General features: G+C 31.6%; 1 protein-coding gene across 1 annotated transcript; it reads right to left on the bottom strand.

The window, feature by feature from the left end:
• Window positions 1-6,887: 6,887 nt before the first annotated feature.
• LOC134265434 (uncharacterized) lies at window positions 6,888-16,665 on the bottom strand. Its single transcript, XM_062747672.1, is given in 14 exon segments — window positions 6,888-7,547; window positions 7,839-7,943; window positions 7,946-8,028; window positions 8,698-8,872; window positions 8,983-9,009; window positions 9,012-9,123; window positions 9,322-9,478; window positions 9,591-9,702; window positions 9,829-9,988; window positions 10,201-10,388; window positions 10,792-11,260; window positions 14,553-15,008; window positions 15,859-16,060; window positions 16,482-16,665. Coding segments are annotated over 14 exon segments (2,280 nt in total). The 5' UTR covers window positions 16,490-16,665; the 3' UTR covers window positions 6,888-7,521.
• Between the last annotated feature and the right edge of the window lie 1,885 nt (window positions 16,666-18,550).

Here is an 18,550-nt window from a genome sequence, read left to right as displayed (position 1 = left end):
TTTAATGTTGATTTTCGATGTTAAAACATTCCTCTATTCATATTATTTATTAAAGAAAATAATTATCTCTATTCGACGCTGATTTTAGAATTTTAGTTTTTCCTTGGGGGGGGGGGGGGACTGATCACTGAACACAATATCACTCTCAACACAGCATACATGAAAATACAAATTTATTTTAGGGATACGTCTGAAATTTGTGGGAACTCGGTAATAGAAACAAATTGAACACAGTAATAAATCAAGGAACTGTATGTTCACTTTGAAAATATGAGTTAAAATAAATTTTGAAAAACAGAAAAGAAAGAGGATGATGAACAAAAGAGTAATAAGAAGTGTCTGTAATTTAGACAGGGCTCACTACATTATCTTATTTGGGGACCCAAATTTGGGTCAACAAAGTAATATCAATATTGTTAAAACTGTACATAAATATATTAAAAATAAAAAAGATTTTACGAATAACCAGCGTAACCATTCTGTATCTTTTACAACCCCCTTCCTTCTTTCTTCTCTCCTTGCACTCCCATTCCCTTCCTTTCTTATTCCTCTGCACCCTCGTCCTTCTTCTTTTTAATATTATTGTGTATTTCTTGCTTGTACATCGCGTTTTAATTTTGTTAATTTGGTTGTGTTGGAGAGGACATTTTAAAAGTAATCGATTACTAAGTTCAATTACATCTGTATTTCCTTCAATGATTACTTGTTACATTATATTTTATTTTTTACATGTTCAAGGACAACGGCATGTTTTTATTTTACTTTCATGAATATCATTAATATTTTTAAGGTAAAATTCAGACAAAGTTTGGCCATATTTATCTTATATCATCTGATTTCTAGCTATAATATTGTCTTTATTATCATTATTCAATAAAATATGTATATAGTAAATCAGGTAATTGACCTTCTTTATTAGATGAAACTTTTCAATTAAGCAATTATTAGATGTTTTTACGAATTAACACATGGACTATAGTTACGGTCTTAAGTTTAATTAATGTACATTGTAAAGAACACACATCCAATATATAGGAACATTTGATATTTAAAAAAGTATGATTTATAGCCTTAGACTTTAGTAGGGTGAGTTCACCATGCATCGGACACATACCTTGCTTCGGACAACCTTCGGCAATAAACTCTCTTTCAACTTAATTAGAGTTCCATGTATGTTTATTTCATTATTACATGTGTTATGTCTATGAGATGTATGTCTCTCGACTTCAATAAAACTGAACTGAACTAATAAATGTATTTATTTGTTTCTGCCTTGATGAAGATTTAAATTTTTTAATGATGCCGATTGTTATTATCATGTTGTGATAAAAATACCCCGATAGTGGCCTTGAAGTTACGTCATTTTACATCATTAGAGGGGAATAACCAGAAATTTATGGTTTTGCAATTTTTAGAGTTATCGTTCTTTAAATTCGACTTCAACGGAATCAGTCAGACTTTGGTGAATTTTGTCAAAGATTGGCAATTTTACATAAATCTTAAAGAAATTTCTCTTCAATGTTTGTATAATTCTTTTAAGAGCTGGTTTTTACTAGTATGTTCATTTCTCCGTACATCGGACACAAATTAACCATGCATCGGACGCTTTTCGATGCAAAGGTAATCGGATCGGACATTGTTTACCATGCATCGGACAGACGGTATTTGGACTAGGAAAATATCATACCTTTATTTCAGTGCTTTAAATTCCTTGATATGGATATACTTTTACCGTTTATCTAAGAAATAACCCTCAACTTAAATATAATTGACGATATTGTTGCACAAATGTAGAACGATTCAAGATGCCTCACTTTGTCTTAGAAGTGCTTTAAAATGCTTGTAATGCGGTAATTCGCGCCTTTTTCTCATTTGTTATCATACTCTGGTTTGTAGAAATAAATTGATTCTAAACCTCATATGAAGATTTTGACTGAAAATTTAGAGTTTTTATTTTCTATTTCCAACAAAAACGGCTGTCAGTAGGGTTCTGTATGAAAATGGTCGTTGAATTCTGAGTTATTTTTAAAAACTCGATTTTTGATAATATTTTCTCAATAAAAAGCATATAATTGTGTCCAAAATTTATATTTTAATTACATACTAAATGTTAAACTCCATTTTGATAATTTTCCGTCGGTAGCGCTATCACTAGAACTTGTCGAAGTACAAGGGTGTCCGATGCATGGTGAATTCACCCTACCCTCTATATTACGACCCAGTTATGGAGTTTCCAGTGGCGTGTGTTTATGCTGGGGTCTTTTTTTTGGAGATCGATCACTGTTCGATATCATCTGCATTCACCTTTTTTCATGTATTTTTTTTCTGTGTGTGCAAACGCGAATAAACAAGTATGAAATATGACATATTTTTTTGCTTATAAATGTTCAATTTGTGTTTTATATTAAAAAATAAAAATAAAAGCATGGTTTACTATGAAAAGAGGAAATTTTAAGAATCATTTTCACAAAAAGGAAAAAAAACTTCATTTGAAAAAAGTACATAATGGCCAATGCAAATGTTTTTGGTTTTTTTTTTTTCAAATCAAAACTTCATAATTTGATTTATTTTAAACTTTCATCATCGCCCTGCAACATGATAAGGGATCTTTATTCCATTTCATAATATTAGAATCGATTTCTTTACAAATTATTTGGTGCAAAAATTTAGCCTCATTTCTTTCTAGAAAAGATTTTTGAAGAATTTTACCTTATTGGACCCCATTTTTGGCCCATGGGTCATACATGCTTCTATAAACTAAATTTACTTTTTAAAGATTATATATACAATCATTTGAAATCAGCCAAACCCCGATGGCGTGTATTGTTCACCTCAGAAATAAATTCATATGCCTCAATAATGCAATGATTTGATTGTGAATAAATCAAACAAGTAACTTGCTATTTTTTTTCATGAAATCAAATGGCGGGCTTTCAATATTAGAATAGAAGATTCCGCCTATATGATAAAACCTTCTAAAAATAGTATGGCAGAAAAAATAGCAAAAAAAGTAATTGAACTCTACTATATGCTTTACAACAATTAGTTGACCAAGATTAGAAATAAAAGAAATGATCTTAAGAAATGATTAGATAAAAAAAAGGTGTCTTTTGGGATATCAAATAAATAAATGAAATTTGTACTCACCGATTTCTTCAATTAAAAGCAATATTACAAAAATCCAAGATGAGAAGTATATATTTTTCATTTTTCTAAATCACGTATATACAGTTCATTTTCCCCACTTGACCCAGAAAATAATATCCAACACCTTGATTACTTTGAAAAATTGCACAACGTTAAAGAATACAGGGTGCTTTGACAAATTTAAATGATACAATCAGAATCAACACGAGTAACCCTGATTTGGGACAAAGAATAGCTCCACATCGAACTTTGATCAGCTTAAGTGATAGATACGTTAATTAAAACAAATTTAAATGCTGAAATGCTTTGTCGTATTTTGGCAATATATGTAACACAAACACGAAGATCTGAAAGATTCCGTGCATCTGATGTATAAAAATTAATAACATAATAAATGGTGTATTCTACATTTAACTGCCTTTTTTAACTTGTCATAGAGGGCCTCAAGGAAGAATAGTGCTCGCACTAATTGAGTCACCCTCTTTAAATAAAGTATTATTATTATTATCATTATTATTATTTATTGAATATATTTCTTTTGAATAGTTCAAACTGTTTTCAATTCATATAAATAATTTTTCTAGTGTCAAAGCCTACTAAGACTCCAAAGTTTGAAAATATGTAGTGCTTTTTTAAAATCTTTTTTATCACTAATAGTACTTTAATTAAAAACAATTAATTAATTTAAGAGAGAAGGAAACATCGTTTATTAAGAAGTTCAAGTTCATGGAGTTAAAAATCCAACGATCTAATTCTCACTCCAGAGTCGTTGGTGTTAAAATGTATTAATTTTTTTTTAAAATATATAATCTATTTTTTTTAACAATTATGATGAACCTTTTTGTACAAGGGGATTTATCATCAATTAAATTTTAAAAGTTGCCCAATTTAAGGAATCCGTGCTTTCAATTATTTTTTTTTAAAACTGAAACGAATTTGGTAATTTAAAACGATGTGATCATGCATCAAATAGCTGTTCTTCATCATTTAGAAAATAAAGATATTTTAGGAATTATAAAACACAGTTTAATTAGTTGAGCTATTCTTATTTAAAAACCTGTAATGATTTTAGATTGATAAATCACACTTTAGATCTATGTCATGATAATAGTGTCCATTCACAGCAGGAGTTCATTGTCAGTCGGCCAAAGTATAAAAGCTGCCTAATTACCTAGTAATTATATATAATTAACAAAATTCCATACGAAAATTTCACTAGTCTTTTTTGTGGAAGGGAGGGAGGGATGGAGATTGAAAGTACTGAGGTTAACATTTTTTTTCACTTTATGAAAAAACATGGAGTCAAAGACAATGCATTATTATGCATTAAATTATACGGTGTGATGTGACATTACGAGCTTGTACACTCATTTATATATATTTAAAGAGTTTATCAGTAAATAATGTCATGTAGGTTCTTTATTTTTTTTTTTCAAAATGAAATCCAAGTCTGGTTTTACACGGTAAATATTCTAGGTTTTTACGTAGTATTTCTATAAAAAAAAAAAAAAACCATCGCCTTTCAAATTTAACGTTAGGACTCAAAGTTATATTTTATAAGTTATATTCAAAGTGCATAGGCACAACTGAGATCACATTGAAAAGATACAGTTAAGTTCATATTAGCACGCGAACTAAATGATCAGACGAGGGTTCTGTCTAACGTCTTTACGTCCTCGTAATGCAAAAAAGTACAACAGAAAGAAAGACAACCCCTTTTAACAGCGCTGACTGTTACTTAGGCCTTTTTCAAATGATCTTAGATTATATATACGAGTGTGTCTTGGAATTTCTTTCTAAAATTTTATCGTGATTTGATGAAAGCAAATAATAGGCGTATTTATTATATAGAGTTATATTGTGCAACAATACTGGAAAATTTCACCACGTTCCAACTACCAATGAGATCAAACGAGCTTTCTGAACATGGATAGTTGAAAAATCCGGGGGAGACTTCGACGTAACGTCAAGATGAGTATGTCCAATTAGACTAAATAATTCTTCGAAATGCTTCCTTTTTCTCTCAAGAAAAATCTGGTCATCCTCTCACATCGACTGAACTTCATATCACTTTCATATTTCAAAAATACTCCCCATCTTTGCATGATGTTCCAATTTCAGTAGCAATGTCAAGCACAGTCAGCGGTCAACGTCTATTGACGCTTAATTTGTGTACGAGGAACAATTGATCCTTCACAAGTCGACCATACCTTTAATCAATTTCTATGGAAATTCTACTTTTGTTAAATTTCTCACGCCACTGGAAACCAGTTACTTAGTGCATTTTTGCCAGTTTTCTGTCATTCAGTAACAATTTAAAAAGTCTCTTTCTTACAATAAACAAATGCCACCCTCTATTCACGCTTTAAAGTGCTTGTGGAAGAGTTTTCCAATGAATATTTATTTTCATTTTTTTATTAAAAAGCCATTTGGTTGTATAATTATTTCTAGTATTTTTTACTCTGATTTTCAGCATTTCAAAAACTTATAAAGTCACCGAAATTCTACGTTGTCTAACAATTTAAAAATGAATAATAAATAATCAACCAATAAACGTACAGTTAAATTAATAAAACGTTCACACAAAGGTTTATGAAAGTCAAGCATTCATTATAGTGCCATAATTTTCGTTTTTTAAAACCTTTCTGTGCTTTTTTCCCTTCATTTCACGTATTAAGAACAAAATGATAATGAACGAGTAAATGTCTCCTCGCATTTTCAAACATCCGTTTCTATGGCAACTTCCATAGTGTTACTATCATAAAAAAATATTTCACATGTCTCTATATTTTAATTTGTAATTTTCAACAACTTTCAGGCATAAATAAATAAAATATGAAGAAATTCTACGAACTTTTGGATCAAACCTCTTATATGTAAATTTCCTTGTATGACTCAGTCATAAGTTGCCAATTAAAGCTGGTAGATTTTGTAGTATTGATAGATCTGATAGACACTGTAACCTCTAGAATAACAATTAATGAACTTGGTGATGAGTTTCACTATTTGTTTAATTGTCCTATTTTAAAGAATGAAATACAGAAATTTAAGACATGTTATATTAACATGAACCCAAACAGAATATCTTTTTGTGATTTGATGAATACTTCTGATATACATGTATATGAACTAATAGGCTTAGATAAGTGTTGTAAATCTGCTCTTTAATTTTTGCATGCCTGAACTTCCTACAATGTAAATATTTATTTTCAGTTTTTGACAAGCGTCAGTACTGTCCATATCAAAGATATTTTAGTAGTTTATCATACTATCTGTTCACATGTTTATTTGTTCAATTGTTAAACAATTATTGTACTAACATACCTCATGTGGGGGCTTAAGTGAAATAAAAAAAAATCAAAGATTCTTTCATTTATAAATACTTATTTCATTGAAGATTTACATTTAACAATTATTTATTTTAAATTTGTATTTTTTAACATTGTTTGGCAGACTAAAAATGAAGTATTGTAACGTTATTATGATAAGTAATATCTCTCAAATTACGTGTCACATACTAGTTTTGCATAAAAAATATCAAACCTTCTGTATTTTAAAAAGTGATTACTTCCAATTTAATGTAGTAATAAATAAATTTATTAACTGTGAAAAACAGGAAAAAGATTTTTAAACGTTAATGTAAACAAAATTCATTCAAAAAGATTTGAAAGTACAAATTGTTTAACATATTACTGTTCACTTTAGGCGAATGACTTAGTAGACTAATAATAATAATTTTATGATTAAATTATGAACAGAAATTATTTAAGATGTACGAAACCGACAAGTATATATTATGCGCTAATAGGTTTTCATAATCATAAGCTATACAAGATAATGCTCAACAAATTATCCATTCAAAATTTAAGAGTTACATTTAGAACAGTTTTAATACTTGTAATATGCAATTTTTAATATTGTTTTAAAGGAGGGAATACAGGTATCTTAACATTCTACAGCATTGAGATCGCCTCTATTACAGTTTTACTTGTTTGGTTTTTTTTCTCCAAAATTGCTAATTAATCCTTTCAGAAGCTATGCTTTAATATCAATATCAAAGTATGTATGCTCCTACTCGGTAAAGATAACACTGTAAATTAAAAATACGAAAACAAAATTCTCATATATTTTTTTACAAATGAAATGGATGTTCCACAAAAATGAGAAAACAGCTTTAACAAGTCATCGGTGTTTTTTTCCAGTGAAACTGTCAAAATTTCCTTTTTTAGATCACAAATCGATATGTTGAAAAATTATACATAACAATAAAGTCAAGCATAAATAGCGTAGAAGAATTATGAAATAAATAATTAGAACAATGTTTGAGCACCACAGCAGATATCTTTTTCCTTCCAGTGCATTTTCCGGAGACAGTTAGTTCATTGCAAAGTGAAGAAGTCCTGAAAATTAGAGTTAAATTTTGTGTTATGGCATGATTCATCCATTGATTAGATATTTAAAATTTATATTTACAACAAAGCAATATTTGTCTCTTATCAACACTAATTTTTTTTAAATAAAGTATTAAATGCATGAATACTTAATCAAAAAGACAAATGCTCACCTATATCGCATTTTTCATATTCAGAATTAGATATTGGAGTATAACTACGGCCAAAACGGGGTTAAGCGTATAGGACCATTGTTTGTAGTTTAATTAAGACATGATTGTAATTAAGACATATACAAACCTGCCACAGCAGACTGGAAACCAGCATTGTAGTCACATGCTACTTCATTGGTCACGTATTTGTCTCTTTTGTCCTCATAAAAATCATCCGAACTGGGACCCCCACCAGCGCCCCCTGTAGGACCTGTGGATTAGGGCCAGGACTGTTGAAATCTGCCCAGGTACACGAAGCCGGAACATCTTTACAAGAACTGTAATAAAAAGGTTCAAGACTACATTTCAAAATTAATTCTTATGTTGGACAGATATTTAAAATCAGTTCTTCTTGTTCGACTTAATTACAAAATTTGGCTTATGTTAAAAATATAGATATATACTAGTATATATTTATATTTTCAACTATATATTCACACTACAGAAAAAACAAATTTAAGTCACTTGTTTGTTGTAATATATATATATATATATATATATATATATATATATATATATATATATATATATATATATATATATATATATATATATATTTTGATTCCAATGATCAAGATGTAATTTATCTTATCAATGTGCGAAAATATACACTTATATGATAAATAGTCAGAGTTCATGAATCTTACAGCTGACAACAACAATTGCGACAATGCATACAATCAAAGGATACAAGAAAATAAGCAAACTAATTAAACAAGATGAGATATCAAGGATAGAACAGTGGAACCACTCTTAATTCAACTTTGATATACCGGTAATTGATTTTCTACATGATTCAAACTAATACATGGATTTGAAGACTCATTTATTATGCAAGTTGAGGAAAGCACTCCTTCCTACCTTGTCTTTGATGAAAAAAATAATGGGAGATATGTCTTAAAAAAAAGAAACATTCTACAGTTTGCCATGAATACCAGTTATTTTACCTTCCCCGATGATGCGGTCTCAGTGGATAGTTAGCACCATAACCAATAACATAACTAAAGCCACTATTGTTATCGCCCAGCATATAATGAATCTGTGACTCCGCCCACTGGCGATATGTTGCTGCGTTACCAATGCCAGCATCAGCCGCCAGGAGGGCGATAAAAGCAGCATTTGCTGAAAACAAAAACAAAATGATCATATTAAGTTTAAATTATACAAGGGTGCAAATAAATTGCATTCACACACACACATTTACAAGCTACATTTTTAACTTAGATCCTCACCAGAGTATCTCAGTGGCCCCCATTCCTCCAGGCAAGACCACCGGGTGTGTAGGTCACAGATCCCCCCGGCATGTAAGAAGTAATGAAGTTCTGCACAGCTGTTTTATATCTTGATTCTTTGGTTATTTCATAAAGAAGAATCTTGAAATAAAAAATTAAATGCTGCTTAATCATTCCAAAATAACTAGAATCGTTCTTCACTTTTTTTTCAAATTATTTAAGATGCATTATCTTTTAGCCATTTTTAAATACTGTAGAAATTGATCATATTGATTAAAAATAAAAATCATTTCGGATATTACAATTGAATTGTCCTTAAAATAATTTAATATTCCCTACGTCACAGAGCATGGTTTTGTCGTCCCAGTCGTATGCCCAGCCGCTGTGAGAATAGCTGTTGTAGAAGTCTACCGAGTCACTGAGATACTGTTGATTCTGTGTGGCATTGTAGAGAAGAGCAGCACTAACACATATCTCGTCTTTATACTCTGATGAACTACAACAGAGATTAAACAAATGACTGTTTCAACAAAATTCTCTTCTTCCATATAATGTACACAAAAGCCTACAATCAAATTTAGTTTATAGTTGTATTGCTAATGACTTACCGATAAAACTGGGCACCTTGTGGAATATCGGTGTTGTATGTCCCTGGATGTGCCTTTGCAAATGCATAGAGGCTCTCAGCACTGGCCAGAAGAGTAGATGAATAAGAAGGATCTATGGAGACAGAAATTGCCGAAAAATCAGTACCCAGAGTGGCATGAGTGCACACAGTCAAAATAACACATTTTTTCAGAATTTTTTTTTTGCTGCCTAGACTTTTAAAATAATGAAAGGACTGACCTTCATTTTTAAAGGCGATGGCGCCTGCTGCTAGCGCAGCTGCAGTTCCTCCTGCAACGTCACTTCCTCTCTTGGAACTGGTGAGATAATATGGCGGTCGGTCCATGTTCATATCTTCTGGTCGACCCCAGTAAGCATGGTCCAGATCACCATTACCTACCTGAAATCGAAAATGTTTTTATTTATTCATAAGCCATTAATATTAACGGCAGATGAAATATTTTAATGAACGAATGTAAGATATAAATACTTTCAAGTTACTACGAATCAATCCCATATGATAAATTCACTTTATTACAATGTAGTTGAACACATGTCTGCATAATGTGTGAATGAAGTATATGACTGTAGAAGAAAAATCAGAATATGTACCTGTGCATAGTAAATTTGACTATCACTTTGCCAGCATTTGAGGAAGTAGTCGAGCGGCCATTTTAATGATTTGTACATATATTGGAGTTGTTGAGATGCAGCGTAGGCGTCTCTCCATTTGTATAAACCCACAGCAAGGTTTATTACTGACGCAGACATAGGCAAGTTAAACTTGACACCATCCCCAGCTAAAAAAACATATACTGTAAACTGTATACAGTGTAAATGTTTCTGATATAATCAACAGATTCTAGATGAGAGCGATATTGTCCCTTTTTAAAGGAAGGAAATCTGGTATCTATTTATCCTAAATATATTTTTTTTTTCACAATTTCAACTGGGAAAAACATCTTTGAAAAAAACACTACGACAAGATATATTAAGCTTAATATTAAAAAAGTTCATGTCTGTACTGTGGTTTAATCTTTGTTCCTGGGTGACCAATGTTCGTGGATTTCATGGTTCATCCTTACCAACGAATTTACATCTTACTAAATAAATGATTCTTTTGTCAACTTATTGATTTATTGACTCTTCTAGCTTTGTCAAACAAAACTTTATGTTATAGCATTTTCAACAGAATGATCTTACCATCATACCATCCTCCTGTTAGGTCCTCTCCGTTTATTCCCAAGTCATTAAGAGCTGAGTCCCCTCTCCAGGATATTCGGTGATCAGGAGGAAGAGCTCCAGACTGCTGAGCCTCATAAAACAGGATTGATTTTTCCAGGACAAGGCCATAGTTATGTGATGTGTTCGGGGGTAAGGTGGTGGTGGTGGTACTAGAGGCACCACTAGATGTCGTTGTTGTACTTGTTGTTGGTGTCGTCGTTGTTGTCGTACTTGTTGTGGAAGTTGACTGCGTTGTTGTAGAAGTTGATTGTGTTGATCCAGGCGTGAGGTTTCTAGTGGAACAAGATCCTCTAGGATAATCATCCCTGTTGCCGTTGTAGGTGATGATGAAATTAAATTCAAACAACCCAGGGGATACCCAGTATTTGTTGACGAGTTCATAATAAATACCATTTAAATTATCGCTTAAGATATTCATTTTCCAAATCTGAAACGATACATTCTCTCATGAACTATCAATGACATTTTTTCTTTTCTAAAATCCAAAGGGCTTTCCTTTTCTCTCAGCGTTAGGGGTCCCGAGTTCACTTGTTGTGAGAGGCCTGAAATTTAGTTTACCCCCGAGACAGCTTTTCTCACTAACAGGCACCAGTCATGTTAATTTGGAGTTTCCATGTGTTGGCATAAAATGTCAACACATTTTAAAATGTTAATTGAGTACTTGACATATATTGTAATTTATGGAAATAGTTTCTCAGATTCGTCAAGATTTTAAAAAATATATAAGTATCTGCAAATTTTGCTGAAAAATGTCAGCCCGTTGTACAGTAGTAAAAGTTGCAGTAAAAGTTGTTGGGGGTCCTACGGTTATTCGTGGACTCAGGACCTTTGATGTTGTGAGGATCAGGCTTCACATATGACACAGATCTACTATTTCTTGTAACAATTTTAAATTCAAAGAAACATTTTTCAAGTTCATGATTTTTATTATGTGACACATGTATTATTTAACATTTTTGGATATTTAAATTTGAATTATTATTTTTCATATATGCTATTTATGATGCATATACTTTAGGTCTCATCTGTTTATCGTAACACGCTATTATCATTGAAGAAAAACAAAATTTTGTATCCATATCAGAAGATAAAAATAAATTTATATAAATTTTGCTTAAATTATTGACTCTCTTATTCCGGATTGATTGGTATTTTCCGATTCGTGTAACATATATATGTATTATCCAGTTTCAGTTAAACCAGAAAAGCGGTATATACTGTATAAGCAATATCTTCTCCACTCGGAAGTATGAAAAACATAATTCATAGTCATTTCCATCAGAGAAGATCATCACATGTAATAAAATTCCAATAACATTAAAGGAAACCGTAAAAGCGACAAAAAATTAATGTTTTAATCGTGTGTATAAGTTGACATTTTACTAAGGTACATTTTGCTTACAAATAAGTACGCTCAGACTTAAATAATGTTAGTTAAATACAAGGATATACTTTAATCTATTTTACCTGTATAGAGGTATCCGGTTTCAATTTATTTTATCTTTATCACTTCACTTTCTCTTAAAGTAATTGTATCACGATTTTTCAAAAATGAAATATTATGGGTTAAATTTCTCTTTTAACGACTCTGCCGAATGCGACTTTTCTTTTCATAAAATTAAATTTACCATGAATTCTATACTCATGAAGTTAAAAGAGGCAGAAACTTACTTGCCTTTACCGGTTTACCAAATTTTCAAAAATCGGCACAATACAGTTAATTAGTTCCTGTGAAATTTCCCATCATTATAGGGATAAGTATTGTATTTTCATCTACACTGTATACTGCTACGGAAGCCATCAACCTAAACAATAAACCATTCCAAGGAAAGGGTACGAGGGGATTAACTCGTGACAATGAAAATTTGAAGAAAATGGACGCATCCATTAGAATACATGTAGATACTGTAAATCACTTTTTATCTCGAGAACTTCATTTTCGCGTGATTATGCGATTCCGTCTACTCGCGAAATTTATTCTCATGTACAAGTATAGTATTATAAAGGATTTTAATATTATATTTAATGCAATATTTCTTACAAGTGTAATATTGATGTACAACTCACCATAAAGTGAAGGATTCAGTTAAATCGTAAATTTTATGAGCATCCAGAATATCTTTTCGCTCGTTTAAGATGTCATTACAAATATGTAAATTATCTAATCCATTAGTCCATCGTAAAGTGGTTTTTTTAAAAATAAATTAGGATCTTTCAATCACTTTACATTCTGTGATATTTAAAAACTAGTGCTAATTGTAACGGGGACCGTTACAGATGTTCCCCAAACGCTCCCCAACTCCCTTTTATAGTCATATTACCTGTAAGCGTAATTAAATAAGACAAACTTTATGCATTTGAGACTTTAACAACGTTTACCCAGAAGTGTACCATGTTCATTCAAATTTTATCATTGAACACTTGCGCATGTTGATGCATGTGCGTAATGACCATATCATATTCTCTACACAATCTATATATTCTATTATGCTAAATATTAAAGTACTTAATCCAAAAGTATTAAAAAAAAAAAAACAACAACGCTCATTCAAGTGTATTTTAGATTTTACCCATTTCACGTGCACGCACGTGCATTTATGAGCATGGTGACCATACCTTCTTGTAGAAGTCCATTACATCTATCTATGTTCTAAATCCCACCCTGTTTGGTTGAAAACCAAGGGAGTTATAGCTGTTTAAAGTTTCAGCCAATCAGATTGCAGCGCACGTACACGCACGTGTATGTATGTGCAGGGTGACCATATCTTCTTATGGAAGTCCATCAAATATATCTTTGTTCAAAATCCCAACCTGTTTGGTTGAAAACCAAGGGAGTTATAGCTGTTTAAAGTTTCAGCCAATCAGATTGCAGCATTCGTACACGCACGCGTTTGCATGTGCAAGATGACCATACCTTCTTGTAGAAGTTCATTATATATATCTATGTTCCAAATCCCATCCTGTTTGGTTGAAAAACTAAGGGAGTTATAGCTATTTAAAGTTTCAGCCAATCAGATTGCAGCGCACGTGCATGCACGTGATTTCATGATAATTGCAATACATCATTTTGTAGGATATCCTAATGCATGGTTATGTTCAAAATTTCAAAGGATTTCGTCAAAAAACAAGAAAGATATTGAGACTTAAGTTTCAACCAATCAGAGCGTAGCGCACGTGCATGCGCGTGAGATCTTGCCATATTGACCACGTCATCTTGTTTATACTACTAATACATCCTTACATTATGAGTTTCAAAACATTTCATCAAAAAATAGAAAAGTTACGGCAATATACATTATATTGGTCATTCACGTGTTGCACGTGCGCGCACTTGCAAGCACGTGCGCGCACTTGCAAGCACGTGCGCGCAAAATGACCTTCGTTCCGCAAATCTACATAACATGTCTACTGACCCTAAAAACATTTCACCTTAGTTGGATATGTAGTTTACGAGATCATTCGCGGACAAAAAAGTGCCCAGGAAGAAGAAAAATAATAATAAGAAACAGAGTAAAAACAATATGTTCCCCAACTTCGTTTGGGGAACATAAAGATGCATGGCTTTGAGCATATTTTACTAGCCGAGCACATATAAACACTGGCCGGTGCTATATATTTGCAATATCCCTTAAACAAGTCAAAATGTGGTGTACTAAATATCTTATATCAAAAGTTTGTAAAGAGGTGATTGATTCGATATTCTTGATATACTGGTTTACCTGTAAATTAGAAGTTTCCTGGTTTAGCATCAAATCAACGAAAAGGGTCCCAGTTGGAAAGGAGCTGGAGACGTCAAAGGTGCACTTGGCCTTAAATGTCCAAGAAGATCCACTAGACCATGGATCCTGGACCTTTACAACGGGCACCTGGTAGACGTCACTTCCTGTAGATTGTGACGTAATTGGTGACGGCGTTGTGGTAGTGGTAGTAGTGGTGGTAGTGGATTGAGGACTAGTTGAGGAAGTTGTTGAGGAAGTCGTTGAGGAAGTTGTTGACGAAGTTGTTGACTGATTAGGGGAGGGAAGATTTACAATACATTCCCCAGTAGGAATGCTGTTACCGCTATATTGAAAAATAAAATCTACTGTCTCCACTCCCGCGTGCATTTCATATTTATTGTCCAGTAAATATACCGTTCCGTCACTACTGGCATCGGACACTTCCAACTTCCATATCTACATTAAATATGCGCAAAATAGATATTCATTTAATTTTTACAATCTTATTAAAACTGATATTTTAAATGTTTACTTAATATTTTGATTCAGAATTACATGTAGCACGGGCAATGGAATGATTTCTTTGTAAGAAAACCGGACAAAGCGCGAGGAATGCCATGTCACCCAAGGTAGCTTCTTGTATTTAAAAAATTTTCAACTGTTGAGAAAATTTCTTATAGGAAAAATGAAAAGTTACATTTTTCAGCAAGAAATTCTCTCAACAAATATTTAATCTATTTTAAAGTAATTTGGGTGAATTAGAAATCTGTGAGACATGCAATGAAAAAATAAAAGGTTCTGTATAGTTTTGCCAAGGTTAAGAGGTCATGCCATTAAATCGTGATTGTAATTTAGTCATCAAACTTCAAATAATTCTAGTACAGCAAGGGATTCCTGTTCGTTAAAAAAGATGTTATCGTGCATGTAGTGGTTTATTGCAGCATGATTTTGTATTCCAATTTAATAAATTAATAATTTACGCATACTTTAAAGATGTGCTTTCAAAATAAAAAAAAAAATGGAGCAAATATTTACACATATTGAGAAAATATGTCAAAGAATGAAGACTCTATTTGGTATGTGAACACTACATGTGTACATGCATTTCAGAGACGAATAGTTTCAATACTCGTGAGACTTTAGAAAATAATCTTTGGATACTAGTATTTAAAATAATATTTGAATAATAGTATACTGAAACCAAAAGAAATATTTGCAACGATTGAAATAAACTTTTTGTCAAATCACAGTCATTTCACATGGCTTATTCATTCTTTATTGTATTCATGTATGTATGGGCACTTACTTGCAAGTTTGTTGTAGGTGTGTCAAGTATCATTTCCACCACCACCTGTCCTATTTGATAGGACTTGTCTACAAGAAGCTCGCACTGACCATTGAAATATTGCACTGAGCCCTCCGTCCAAACTGATAATTTTTGGACGTCGACTCGGTATAAGGCGTCTACGCCGAGGGTTATCGAAGACAATGCAATGATTAAACAACACCTGGAAAAAAATGTATTCATTAAATAATTAAAGTATAAAGTTCACAATTTAAAATGCGTTTTAAGTTCAATATACAGAAGTTTACACGGTCAGTTAGAGCCTCTATAAAATTTAATATTTATATTTTCATTTTTTTTCTCTACTATTGGTCCAAAAAAAAAAACACTGCCAATACATTTTAAATTTCATTTTTTTTTTTTTAAATTTTCTGCTCATTGGTAAAATTCTTGCCTTAATTTTTAAATTTAAAAAATCGTGGCAATTATAAGCTGCGCCTTCCTTATCGTACAAGTCCCTACCCCCCTTTCACCTGATTAAATTGAAAATTTTGCTTGCACATAATTTTTATATGGCTCTTTACAAGCAAAAAAAACAAAATCATTTTTTTCCTTAGTCTTTCATTTTTTTTAACAATACTTACTTGAACATGTTGCTGGTGTTGCCAAAACTGCTCAGCTGATATTTATACAGTAGGCTCAGATATTTATACCAAAATCAGCTCCTTTATCGTTATGCATTCAAAGCATTTAATAAATATATAAATTAAATAAATACGCAAAATGAGCATAAATGCCAACGTTCGCTTAAATGGACCGATTTAAGATTCTTTTTGCAAACCTCGCAATTTTCTCCCTTTCAATCAAATATTAACTTCAAACAGGGTATTTTAAGTGTATTTATAGTATTCGTGTTTACCTCAAACGAAATCAACAGGTAAACACCGCTTGTGAGTCACGTTTCATAGAGAAAGATCCGGAGATTATAAAGACATTTAAATTTATTTTCAGTATAAGAAATTTAAATATGAAACTTTCAAATTGCCATCCGAACCGTAAATTATGTAACTTTAAATATAAGTTAATTTTTCATCGAAAACAGAAGAAAAAATCCTCAAAATATATATTTTTCTTTGTATAATTTTTCTACTTGATTGGTTTATTTCATTATATGTCCATCCTGTACTTACGTTTAAGTTGTTGGGGTCAGCAAGGTCACAGGATGACTTCATTATTGGTTTTATTTTCCACTGACAGCTTTATGTTAAAATTGTTGATGTAAACAAGAAAATGAGGGCACGATATCGTTATTGCACTCATGATTTCAAAGTCACGAAACTGTGATGTAGCCTAATTTAAAAAAAAAATAAGTAAGGAGAAGCATTTTTTTAAGAAAAAAGGTATTTTTACCCAACAATTACGCAACGTTTAACACAAAATTTGGAATATCAGAACATTCCAAGAGGGGAGAAGGACCTACTGACATCCCCTTTCCAGATTCACCATTTCCTTTGAATCTTATTTTCACTAAATAATTTTATCAGACATGTATTTCTCACCCCCAGAATTTAAATGTTTACTCCAAACATTTTCAAACAAATCAGTTTATATATATTATGCCTTACTTCTAAGGAATGTTAAAGTTCGTTTCATGGTGAAATATTTTCGAAAATGTAAAAGTAGTGTTTAATGAAAGAATTGATTGTACCTTAAATTTGTAGCAATTCATTTTTAGCAGGAAGTTACAGAGTTTTTCTTCCATATGAAAAAGAAATATTTAAAGCACTTAAATGATAGAAATGCTGGTCTTTTTCGTGTGAAAATATAGTATTAATTACTTTTTTCTTCACAGCTAATCTTACATCACACAAAACTGATGAGCTTAGGTATAAGAAAGATGGGTTTCCCATATTGAAATTCTTTTAATTACTGACTGGATAAATTTTGCATAGGTTTTGAAAGGATGTTTTGACCTGTGTGCATAATATATATGTCACAAAAATGCTGCGTCCCTATTTTTCAGAATAGAAACCAAATAAACAAAATACAGTTTACACCTTATCAGTAGCAAGAATGGACTCTGTGAACATGAAATATGTTCTCATTGTATGGGGTGAACTTTCTTAACAAATTAAAGGTACTTGGAAACATATTTGAAGTTAATATTTTCCTTATAATATTACGACTTATATATTTTAATAGCATTTCACACAGAAATTAATTTAAAATCTTATTTCAACTAAAAGTTATTAAAACTTCAAATTTTTTGGCGGGTTTGATTGACACATCCTTGCACTTTCACAAATTTTAATTTTATTCTTCATACTTAGGAAAAGTGGCAATCTTGTTGTGTATAAATGAAAAATAATAAAACTATAATCCAGAAAATTCAGAGTAGACATGTTCAAAAGTAAAACAAACACATAATATATTGTCAGTCCTTGCAGTTGTGGTGAACAGACTCTGACGAATGAACACACCCGGTGAATTGTAAACATCAATAATAACAGAGATCGTGTCCTGTTTACAAAAACTGTGTACATAACACGAGTGTAACTCTGTACATCACATTTGGCTCGGAATGACTACTTGTGAAGGAGTTTTGCTTTCTAACATTTCTACTCTGAATAAAATTATTTTTCTTGATTTAAGTTTCAATATTTCTCGTTTATACACAACAAGATTGCCACTTTTCCTAACGAGTAAGAATAAA

Source organism: Saccostrea cucullata, unplaced genomic scaffold (assembly GCF_032062105.1).
Source record: "Saccostrea cucullata isolate Sc308-1 unplaced genomic scaffold, CSIRO_AGI_Scuc_v1 ctg1803, whole genome shotgun sequence".
NCBI classification, from domain to species: Eukaryota; Metazoa; Mollusca; class Bivalvia; order Ostreida; family Ostreidae; genus Saccostrea; species Saccostrea cuccullata.
The sequence above is the reverse complement of the archived record's forward strand: the minus strand, read 5'-3'. Positions and strand labels throughout refer to the sequence as shown.